General features: G+C 63.0%; 1 protein-coding gene across 1 annotated transcript; it reads right to left on the minus strand.

The window, feature by feature from the left end:
- Positions 1-958: 958 nt before the first annotated feature.
- Positions 959-6243, minus strand: TMEM119 (transmembrane protein 119). The gene is made up of 2 exons (XM_079151368.1): positions 5951-6243; positions 959-2190 (listed from the first exon to the last, which is right to left on the minus strand). The coding sequence occupies exons 1-2, from the start codon at positions 6168-6170 to the stop codon at positions 1328-1330; spliced, it is 1083 nt and encodes a 360-aa protein (XP_079007494.1). The 5' UTR covers positions 6171-6243; the 3' UTR covers positions 959-1327.
- Positions 6244-11891: the final 5648 nt, after the last annotated feature.

The raw sequence follows: 11891 nt of genomic DNA on the forward strand, positions 1-11891 counted from the left end.
TGGCCAGGGTGCCACTTCAGGGGACGTGAGCCCCCGCCCCAACCCAGGAGCGCCCATTCTGCCCTCTCTGTCCCACACGTCTGCCCCGCCAGCCTCTAGCGCCTGGCCCATGTGTCCCCCTGCGCAGAGTCACCCAGCCCACCAACGGCCCCTTCCCAGCAGACTCACGGCCAACCCAGAAAGCCAGTGCGCCTCGGCCGGAACCAAGGTTTATTATGCTGCGTGCAGGCTGGGCGGAGGCCGGGGGCGAGGCAGGGGACCCCAGGCTGCCCAGACAGGACAGGGCCCAGCCCCCAGCCGAGGGAGGTCCGAGGAAGCTGCAGAGACAGGCTGCCAGGCCACCAGGGAGCGGGGGCAGGTGGGCCCCTGCTCCGGGCTGGGCGTCGGAAACTGGAATGTGGAACCCCACCTTCCAGGCTGCTCTGGGGGTCCGACGGGAAGGGAGGCTGCAGGGGCAACTTTAATGGGACTTGAGTCCCCACACCCTGCGCCCCCCCACTCTGGACCAACTAGAAACAGGGGGCACCTCGGGAAAATTTAAAACCGTATTTTCCAGAGTGGGGGGCTACAGGATCGTACTTTATAGCTGTAAAAAACGAAAATAAAAACTTGGAAAAGCCAAGGCCAAGCAAAAGCCCAGACCCAATCCGACTGTTTGCGGGGGACTTGTCAGAACCCGGGGACCCTCAGGTGGGGCTGGGGAGAGAGGCAGCTGCCTCAACTCACTTGACCTTGACCTCTTGTTTCCAAGGGGCACCCCAGGGAACCCTGTTTGGGAAAGACTCTCTTGAGGCCCTGCCATGATCTACGCCGGGGTCCCTCTCAGAAGTCGCCGGGGTCATCAGGTCCACCTCCGCCCCCGTGGCTCTGAGCAGGGACACCGGGAATACCCAGGGCCCAGGAGAGGCGACGAGCAGACCCTCCTGAGATGCTGCCGCGTGGTGGGTCTGCGTGGCGGGTCCGTGCGGCCTCCTGACCCCTTGCGAAACTTCCAGTCCATCTGTATCTGTCTCTTTGCTGCCCCGACAGAAAGGCAGCCGGGTTCGCTCCCTCCTGAGAGACCCCGGCCCCGCGTCGCTCAATCGATGCGGCTGATCCCACGGGCCGTTTTCTAACGGGGACACGGATGTCCTCCACCTCCCGCGAGGAACCGTGCTTGGGGTGGGGCCCCCGGGGCTGCGAGGCCTGACCACTGCTGGAACCTGGTGACCGGGGACCCCAGGCAGCCTCCCCACCAGTGCAGAGCAGGGCGCAGTGGGGATGGCTCTGGGGGTCCGAGGAAGTGACCACGGGGCGCCTGACGGTCAAGGCCAGCAGCTCCGGAGCCTTAGTCGCTGGGGGAGACGCTGCCGCAAGCACAGGTGTTTTCAGGGGGACCCGCCGCGCCCTGGGCTTCCTGGGCTAAGGACAAAGACCCCTCAGGCTCCCCTTGGCCCTCGCTGGCTGCCAGAGCCGCCTCGGCCCCCGCCAGGCACGGCTCCCTGGGGACCTCTGGTTCCTCTGCAGGGGTCCCGTGTGCCCCGGCCTCCTGGGCCCCCAGGGCCACCTCCTGGCCGCCCGGCTCCTCCGGCCTGCTCTCCACCAGCCTGGCCCCCTCCCCGCTGCCTGGGGCAGCCCTGGTGGGGGACTTGAGGTTCTGGGTGGCGGCCAGGATGTCGGCCTGGAGCTGCTGGGAGGAGTCCAGGGCCTCCTCAGGTCGGCCGTCGGGAGCCCGGTCGGGGACCTCGCTGAAGACGCGGGGGCCGCCAGCCCGGTCGCTCTGGTCCACGTACTTCTTCTTGGGGAAGGACGACGGGTAGTAGGCGGTGGCCTTGTGCTTCTGCCGGGTGATGAGGGCCGCGCAGACGATGAACATCAGCAGGAAGGCCAGGGAGCCCACCACGGCGATCAGCATCACGTACTGGCGGAAGAAGTCCACGATCCCATCCAGGAAGTTGGTGGGAGGCGACGGGCCCCCCAGCGGCGTGGGCTGGGGTCCCACGGATGTGGGGCTGAGGGCTGGGGTCCGGGGCGGTGGGAGGCTCGGGGAGGAGGCTGACGAGCCCTCAGCGTCTCCGCTGCCCGCCACGTCCTCCAGGAAGGCAGCCGTCAGGGACACAGAGTGGGTCCCTACGGGCTCGGGCCTCAGGAGCAGCAGCAGAGAGAGGAGGAGGCTGAGGGCCACTGAGGATGCCATGTTGCCCCAGGGACCTGCAGGGAAAGGAGGAAGGAAAGGGTCAGGATGTGACTCCAGGCCCCGAGGACTGCAGGGGCCGAATCATATTTATCTCAGCACCACATCTGGTATACAGCAAGTGCTCAATGAATGTACCTGGGCGGAAGCGGGTGAATGAACAGTGTGCACATCCATGGCTTCCAGGTGCTGGGTGCTACTGCTGCTAAGTTACTCACAGCACCCAGGTGCTGGGTGCTACTGCTGCTAAGTTACTCACAGCACCCAGGTGCTGGGTGCTACTGCTGCTAAGTTACTCACAGCACCCAGGTGCTGGGTGCTACTGCTGCTAAGTTACTCACAGCACCCAGGTGCTGGGTGCTACTGCTGCTAAGTCCCCGGCCAGTGGGAGGTAATCATGATCATCCCCATTTTCCAGGTGAGGAAACTGAGGCCCAGCGAGATTAACTGATTTGTCTAAAAGAGCTGGGGTTTGGATCCAGGTGTGCAGGAGAAATGGTGGGATCGGCCGAGGGAGACGCTGAGGGACTGAGGGAGCAGAGGGACACCCCTGCCCAGGGAACCCTCCCTGGTGGCCCCAGGACCCGGTCCCATACCTCCGGGCTCCAACGGGGAAACCCCTGGGCCTCAGACAAAGCTGGGGGCGCCCCGCCCCACCGCCACCACTGGATGGGAACCAGATGCGCAGCCTCCCTCCCCCGCATGAAGCCCCGGACCCCATCTGGCCCAGGCAGCCCGCCTGGTTAATAAAGTCCTCATGGCCGAGCTCGCGGGCGGAGGAGCTGCTTTCTAAACCGGCTCCCAGCCCTGAGCGCAGGGCCTGGGGCCCAGACAACCCCAGAGACCCCGGGGCGCCTTCCCAGCCCAGGGAGAGCTGGACCCGGCCGGCTCAGGTCAGAAGGCCCCAGACAGAAAAGCTTCAGGAGCCCATCTCAGGTCGTCTCTGGGGAAACGGGGGTCCAGAGCGGGTAAGGGGCAGGCCCGAGGCCACACGGCACCAGGAGGCCGGGGTTCCCACGCCTTGGCGGCAGGTCCCATTTCCAGATTGGGCCACTGTTACAGCATCCGACCCTGCCTGCCTCTCAGGGAGCGGAGGACTCAGGAGACCAGGGAGGAGTCGGGGTCTACGGCTGACAGTCCCTCTGTCCCCATGGGCGACTGGCCCAGGGCTGCTCGCCCTCGGGTGCTCAAGTTCCTTCCATAAAGTGGCACGGTGCGTCCCTGGACCGACCCACGTCCTCCGACACTGTCAACTCACCCCGATGACTGGTAGACCCCAGACCCGGTTAGTGCTTCCACAGAGTTGTTCTACCGTATTTTTTCATTGCTGTGCTGATTTTTTTTTTTTTTTAACTATTTCCTATCTGCAGTTGGTTGAATCGACCGCCAGGGAACAAGATTCCGAGGCCATCTGCACCGATACAAATTTGGCCAAACCAGCTCCAATGGCAAAAAATAAATAAGTAAATACTACTACTGATAATAATAACGATAATTCTAGGGCATTAAAAAAAAAAAAGCAAAAGTCTCATTGGCTGTTTTTCTTCTTCTTTTTGCAGGGCCAGGGACAGACACCAGGGCCTCGTGCCCGCAGGCAAAAACCCTGACCCTGCGCCACATCCCCAGCCCTCAGGGCTCATTTAAAAGGAGCTGGTGACCTCACACAGCTGAGCCCGCCTCCTATTCCACTGGCTTGTCCGAGGACACGCGTTTGGCCTGTGGCCGGGCCGGGATTAGAACCTTCCTCCGTCCGACCCGGAGCCCCACACCCTGCACACCCGTCTGGCCCCGACCGACCTGACCGAGAGGCGACACTTCCCAACCGGGCCGAGGAGCGGAGACGCTCCATGGGGCACTGGGAGCCCCTCCTCGCTGCAGAGGTCCCTCCAGACCCCTGAGCTTGGGGGTCTCTGCCCTGCCAGCCACCTCCCTCAAGCCCCAGGAGAGACTTTTAACGGTGCCAACTGGAGCTTCTCGCCACAGAGGGTGTTGTGACCACGGGTGGCTGAGCACCAGGCAGCCTCGAGCTGAAGCTGAGAACAGCTGGGAAACCGGCTGGGCAGGGGTGGCCATCCTGGCTTCACCGTGTCCAGCTCTGCCTCACTTTCCCCATCTGTAAATGGGTGGCAGCAGGTCGATCCCCAGAAAGCTGTCCCGACTGGATGACTTTCTTAAAGTACCTGGCCCTGGATGGCTGCTCACCCAGGAAAGGTGGACTTCAGGAGCAGGATGCTCCAGGATCAGCCAACATTCCTCCTTGTTCTGCCTACAAACGATCGTCCTCTCCCGATGCGGACTTTTGCTCAGGGGCTCCCCTGCCACGCAGGGAAAGACCAACTTTTTTTTTTTTTTAACCCCATTGAGTAAAAATTCCTCAGCTGTGGCCACCGAGGAATGCAGGACCCAAACACAGACGCACAAGCACAAGCACACGCGAGCACACATGCACACAGGTGGCAGCAGAGGAAATGCTCCCGTCCCCCTGGAACCTGGGAGCTAGGGGCAGAGGACCAAGAGGGAGGCCACAGAAACCCTCTCTGGCCCTCAGAGGCTGGAGACTCCCACTCTCAGCGCACCCGCTGCCCTCAGCTCCTCCCAGCTCTCTGAGAAAGGGACAACAAAGAGCGAGGACACGGCCTAAGTGAAGCCAGCCAGTTTGCAGGAGACGGCTGTGTGACCCTGGGTGGGGCCCCTGCCCTCTCTGAGCCTCGGTTTCTCATCTGTAGAACTGGCCAGCTCAGCAATGATCCCTCTGCCCACCAGCTGCCCCTCATCTCCTGGGAAACTGCCACCTCTGGGTCCTGCTGGTTGGGGGCTCGGAATCTCAGGCCTTTAGGAGCTGGGCTCAGGCCCCACCCTTCTCCTTTCATCTAAAAGAAAACTTGGGCGCAGACACCCAGGGTGGCCTGGCAAGTCAGGGCCAAGACCAGCAGAGCCCTGAACAGAGAGGCAGCTCGGAAGGCCCAGGAGGCAATGCCCAGCTGTGCGTCCTGGGGCCAGGCAGCTCACCTCTCTGAGCTTCAGCTTCCACATGTGTGCAGTGGGGATAAGGGACACCCCCTGGATAAGGCATAGCAGCGCCTGACACATGGTAGGTGTCAGCAAGCCGGTGCCCGGAGATGGTCCAGGTCCCCCCACTTGGAGACTGTCTGGCTCAGACTTTGCTGTTTTAAAAGAGCCACTTGCAGTTGTGAATATGCATATGCACAAATTCACCCCTGAGGCCTGGGGACCCCAAGACTTGAGGCTGAGGCCCCAGAGCTGCTACACCACCCCCACCCAGAGACGGACGGCCAGAGGGGGAGGGGCGGCCCAGGAAAGCTGGCTTCAATTAGTGGCCTTGGGGGGAGGGAGGTTCAGGCCGAGGCCCTGCACCCCACCAGTCTGGGGCCGGCCGAGGACAGGGACCCCGGCATCTCGGAGGGGAAACCTGGAAGGAAGGTGTTCCTGAGGGCTGGGCCGCAGGCAGGCCCACACGCAGCAGCGGGGACACACTATCCGGCCAGGCGACGCAGGCACACCAACTCAGACGCGGCAGGCACAGAGCGCAGGAGCGTCCCCTGGGCTCCCCGGCTCGGCCACACTACCCGTGCGGGGCTCCTCCCGGAGACACAGCCGTGCCCAGGCCTGGCGGTCCCCGTCCCCACCACCCTCACCCCGATCCTGCAAGCAACCCCCGGGCGCCCCTTTCAGACCCAACGCACCCCTCGGGCCACCCCGGCACCCGCGGGGCTCGCCCAGGGCGCACGTGCGCCCCGCCGGGCGCCAACCGCGCACCTGGAGACGCCGGCCCAGCGCTCGACGGCCGGCCCTGCGCCCCAGGACGGCCCGGCTCCCAGGACCCAGGGGCCCCAGGACTCACCGGTCCGCGCAGGCCTGGGAGCTCGGGCGGTGGAGAGGAGTGGGCGCCTGGCCCCGAGAGTCGCCGCGCCGGTGCTCTGGCTGGCGGCCGCTCCGCCTGCTCCTCCCGCCGGCCGCGGGGCCAGCTTGATTTCATTAAGAGGGTTTGGGGTGGGGACAGGGGAGGGCGGGGCGGCCGCGGCCACACGCAATCCCACCCCGGCTCGCACTCCCGCTCCGGGCGGGCCAGGCGGGCTTCCTCCCTGCCCTCCGACCGGCTGGCGGAGAGGACGGACGCACGGACGGGCTGCCCGGGGGCTCCTCCCAGCACTGAGAGCGGGGGTCCTGCCCGCCCCCCACGCTGCACAGGGGCCAAGGCCAGGGAGGTGCAAGTCAGAAGGAAAATTCCCCGGCCCGGATTCCAGCCGTGACTCAGGTTTTCCAGGCCCGGGGTACAGAGTGGAGGCCGGCTGTGTTTCGGGGAGGCCCCACGGCGGGTCCAGGCCTGGCGGGGAGCCGAGTCCCGGCACCGGCTGGGGTCAGGCCCTTCCTCTCTCCAGGCTGCTTCCCCACTCAGAGCGGTTGGGAGGGAAGCCTGGTGTGCTCCCGCTGACCCTGACCTTCTGGGATGTGTGACCTCACAACACCCCAGCGCGGGTAGCTTGAGCAGGAGGCATAGACCCATTTCACAGAGGGGGAACATGAGGCCACGTGGATTCAAATGGTCTCACTAGGTCCCCCAGGTGAGTTGCTGGCAATCCCCAGATGACCCCGGATATCCGCTGACCAAGGAATCCAGTGGGCCTCAGCCCGCTCTCATCCACCCATTTGCCCTTCCTTCCTTCCCTCCTCCCTTCCTTCCTCCCTTCCCTCCTCCTCCCTTCCTTCCTCCCTTCCCTCCTCCTTCCTTCCTTCCTCCCTTCCCTCCTCCCTTCCTTCCTTCCTCCCTTCCCTCCTCCCTTCCTTCCTCCCTTCCCTCCTCCTTCCTTCCTTCCTCCCTTCCCTCCTCCCTTCCTTCCTTTCTTCCCGCCTTCCTTCCTCCCTTCCTCCCTTCCCTCCTTCCTTCCTTCCTTCCTTCCTCCCTTCCCTCCTCCCTTCCTTCCTTCCTTCCCGCCTTCCTTCCTCCCTTCCTCCCTTCCCTCCTTCCTTCCTTCCTCTCTTCCCTCCTTCCTTCCTTCCTCCCTTCCTCCCTTCATCCACTCAGCAGATGCCCAGCACATCTACAGTGCACCAGGCCCTGCGCCAACCAGGTTCCAGAGGAGACTCAGACACAACCTGGCTTCCAGGAGCCCCGGGCATCCAGACACTCACCTACTGACTCACAGGAGACTCTTCCTATGTGAATTGCTTTTTTTTTTTTTTTTTTTTTTTGATACCAGAGATTGAACTCAGGGGCACTCGACCACAGAGCCATATCCCCAGCCCTTTTTATATTTTATTTAGAGACAGGGTCTCGCTGAGTTGCTTAGGGCCTGGCTTTTGCTGAGGCTGGCCTCTAATTTTGATCCTCCTGCCTCAGCCTCCCGAGTCCCTGGGAAGACAGGCGTGCACCACCACACCAGGCATAAATTGTTTTTTTACAAAACAGGAGACAAGACTAAGTGCTTTGGAACCCCAGGCAGAGGGCCTGGTCCCCAGGGACATCATCCCTGTGAGCAAAAGGAGACCCTGGAAGGGCGGTCCAGGCGGGAGGGCCAGCACGGGTGAAGGCGCTGTGTTCAAGTCAGGCTGGGGCGTGGCCCAAAGGGAAGGGCAGGGGGCAGAGGCTGGGGAAGTCGCAGGGGCCTGGCTGAAGCCTGAGGCTGGCGGGAGCCCAGGACGCCGTGGAGCAGGAGCGGGAATCAGCAGCTCGGATCCACCTCGGAGGCTGGGGCTCTAGGTTTGGGTTGTTCCTTTGGGTGGTCTCGTCAGCCCCTCCTCACCTCCAAAGCCTGGGGAGAGTCATTGGTGAGGAAAATAAAATCAGGAACTTTCCCAAGCCCTGAATTCCGGGGGGACCGAGGACCAGGGACTGTCCACTGATGGATGGCACCCACTGGTGGGCACCCCTGCCTCCAGATTCAAGTGGCGCCTCTCTCCTGCCTCCACTTGCCTGGCCAGAGACCATAGGACCACAGCGACATACACACACACATCCACTTGCACACAGGTACACACGTACGGGATGCACACAGACATGGACACACACCCATGCACACACATGTGCACACCTGAACTCACACACACGTAGTTCACACAAGGTCGGGGTCACACACACACGCACACACACACGCGCGCGCTTCCTTTTAAATTGCACGCACCCCCCATCCAGGCGGGAACAGCAACCACGCCAGCAGGAGCCCCGCCCGCCGCAGCGCCCCTGTGGGCAGCTGCGCGGATCCCTGCCCGGCTCAGGCCTGCAGCTAAATGTGGACTCAGGCTAGACGCACGTCGCCAGCCCGCCAGCCGCAGGCTCCGACCCAGAAAGGCTCTGAATTTCTTTCATCTGCAAATATTTCTTGAGCCCTTGCTCTGCACCCAGGCTTCGCTCAGGCCCTGGGAGACAGCAACCGGCGAGGAGCTCAGAGGACAGGTGGGAGACCTGCCACCAGCACATATACAAACAAAAGAGTCCCTAACTGCACCCTGGGCTTAGAGTGGGGAGGGGCAGCTCGGGGCCAGGGGCGTGCTTGCCACCGGGCTGGTGTGCTCTCTGGCCTGGCAGGGGACTTCCAGCCGCCCTTGAGAAGAGGCATGCAGGGACGTGAAGCTGCAGGAGGGTTTCCAGCAGGAAGAACAGCATATGCAAAGGGCCTGCGGTGGACAGGGACGCCTCCAGGGCAGCTCCTAAAGGTCACCGTACGCGTGAGTCAGCGAGCCAGTTCTGCGCCTGACTCCAGCCCTGAGTCACCCCGTCACCCCCACCTGCGTGTGCGACCTTTTCCCAGCTAACCCTGCGAGTTCATTCCAGCGCGCCTTGCCCACCCCTGAGTCCTGGGCTCTGGGACACGTGTCGGCCTGGCCTGGAGGCTCCCCAGGGCCTGCACGGAGCCGGCTGGACCACCCTGTGACCACCTGTAATTTCGGAGGCACAGAACAGAGCCAGGCCCTCTGCCCAGCCTGGAAGCCATTCAGAGACCCCACCCCGGCTCCCGGTGCCGCGAGAGCCACAGCCTCGGAGGCCAGGAGGCCAGGAGAAGCTCACCCCTTGGGCCTCTGCCAGGACCCTCCCTCCAGAGCTGCCCGCCCACCACAGCCCCCAGCTGCAGCCCCTGTGGGCCCAGGGCCACTGCTAATGACAGCGCCCGAGGCCACAGGGACCTGCCCTCTGGGCAAAAATAGCCGGAGCCTTTCATGTGGCTGGAGAGGCCTGGCCCCGGCTCAGCACAGGCCCGGCCTTCAGAGGGACGCCGCTGGTGGCCTCCCGCTCGGCACTCTGAGGAGGCGCAGGGGCCGCGTCCAGGCAGGCCGGAGCCCCGGTGCGCGGTGGAACCTCCCCGGGCCTGGGGGCCTTGTCCGTAGCGGGACGAGATCACGTCCTGCTCTGCGGTTGAGGGAGCCGGGCACTCCTGGCCGCGTGGCCCGAGCACCCTGCTCATCGCCGCCACCCCGCCACCCCCAGGAGGCCCTCACTGAGCCCCAGCCTCCAGGCAGGGAGACGGGCGGCCTCCCCCACGCTCCCGCCACCCCCGGGGTGTCCCCTTGAGGCCGGGGCACACGGGGCTGTCCTGGCCTCTCTCCCTGGAGACTGGGCCTCGCAGGACCGGAATCAGGCCTTTCCGGCATCCTGAGCGCCTGGACTCAGTAGGTGCTCAGTAAGCGCCCACCCACCGGCTGCAAGACGGCAGTGCTGCCGGGCCTTGGCATAGATGTCGAAGGACCAGAGGGACAGGGAGACGCCGATGCCATGGTGCTTGTTCCTGGGTCCTTGTGAAAGATATATCCTGGGTACCTGCTCTGCACCAGCCCCTGCGTGGACACTGGAGGATGTGGGGACAAGACAGCAGGCCCTGCCGAGGGGAGCTGCTATCAGGGGAGACATGGAAAACGAGTCGACCAGCGAATAGGGAAGACCCCAACACGGCCAGCTGCTGTCGGGGAAACGAAAGGATGAGCTGGAACAGCTTGGGAGAGGGCAGGGGCAGCTATTTTAGCAATTGTAGTCAGGAACACATTCCTTTCCCCTCTGGAAAGGAATCTGAACTGACAGCTGCAGGATAAGGGAAGCAGGTGCGCAGAGGCAGAAGAGCATCCAGGCCAAGGGTACAGCAAGTGCAAAGGCCCTGAGGCAGGAAAGGGCTTCCCTCCCCCTTGAGACCACCTCCAGGGAAGTAAGACTCGGTGCTGACCAGTTCTCACCTGGGAGCGTTAGACCTTGTAAACTGGGACACCTACCTTAGCTCCAGACTCTGCCCCTCACGCACCACATGACCTGCACCTCAGTTTCCCTTTCTAGAAGGCGAAGGGTCAGAAGTGTCCCCGGTGGCTTTATTTGTAATAGCCAAAAACCAGAAACAGCCCAACAGCCATCAGCAGGAGGAGGGACAGATGGATGGACTGACATGGTGCGTCCTTACCACGGCCCATGACCAGTCAGATGTAGCTGAGTCCCACACACACACTGAGTCAAAGAAATGGACGTGTCCCTTTCCCTGAAGTTCTAAACAAAGGCCAAATTTAGCTATGGGGTCAGAAGTCAGAAGAACAGTGATCCCTGGGAAGTACCAGCTGGGGAACAGCCCAGTGAACCTTCTGGTACTGGAAACACGGTTCGTGTTCTGGGGATGTACAGATACCGGGAAAGGGAGCCAGAAGCTTCAGACTTGTGCACTTTACGTAGTTTATGACTCGATTAAAGGTTAAAAAGCTTGGGAGGCTGAGGCAGGAGGATCGCAAGTTGGAGGCCAGCCTCAGCAACTTAGCAAGACCCTGTCTCGATGTAAACAATAAAAGGGCTGAGGGTGTGACTGAGTGGTTGAGTGCCCCTGGGTTCAATCCCCAATAGCCCCCCCACAAAAAAACCCAGGAACCCTGCATCCTCCTCTTCTGGGCAACACCCTCCCGCTGTGAGTCGGGGTCTTGGGGCTTCCTGTGGCCCTGGTGGCCCAGCCAGCTGCGCGCGCCCTTGTAAACGTTTACATTCCCCAGGGCCGGTGTGTGGTGCGGTTTTAAGAGGCCAGCCCTGGGCTCGCTGCAGACCTGGCCTCAATGTCCGCCGAGCGCCCTGGGGCCGGACCCTGCACTGCCACACACCCTCGGGCAGGGGAGCGGCTGGCTAAGAGGGAAGAGAGTGCCTGGGGCTGACCTCCAGGGGCCCGCGGCCACCCGCCCTGGGGAAGTGGGCTCAGCTCTCCTGCTTCCCACCGTGAGCGCTCCAGTCCCCGCCCTCCCTCTCCCCCTCCCCCGCTCTGTCTCTCTCCCGTTTTCCAAGTGCTTCCCGGGCACACAGCTGGACGGCGCTTTTCAGGCACTGGAGGCCAGCCTCGAGAAGCTACCCTCTAGGAAGAGGAGGCCGACTCGAAGACGGTCCTGCAGACAGGCAGGGGCCGTGCGCGCCTCCAATCCCAGCTGAAGCAGGAGCACCCCAAGTTCAAGGCCAGCCTGGGCAATCGAGCAGGACCCTGTTTCAAAAATAAAATGACGGCGGGGGCGGGAGTGGCAGAGCATCTGCGTCCCCTGGGCAAGGCCCCGGATTCAGCTCTGGGCACTGGTCGGGGAGGGGATCGCTTGGTGGCGTCACTGTGGGGCTGTGATGGTGGAGTGAGAGATGGAGTCAGGGAGTTAAGCCAAGGAGAAGCCCTCGAGACAGAAGCAAAGGTCGTGCAAAGGTCCTGGGGCCAGCAGCACCTGGCATTTTCCAGGAGTGGACAAGGGGCTGGGGTCTCCGAAGCAGTGAGCC

The sequence above is a fragment of the Sciurus vulgaris genome, assembly GCF_902686455.1.
Source record: "Sciurus vulgaris genome assembly, chromosome: 8".
In the NCBI taxonomy this organism is placed as follows: domain Eukaryota; kingdom Metazoa; phylum Chordata; class Mammalia; order Rodentia; family Sciuridae; genus Sciurus; species Sciurus vulgaris.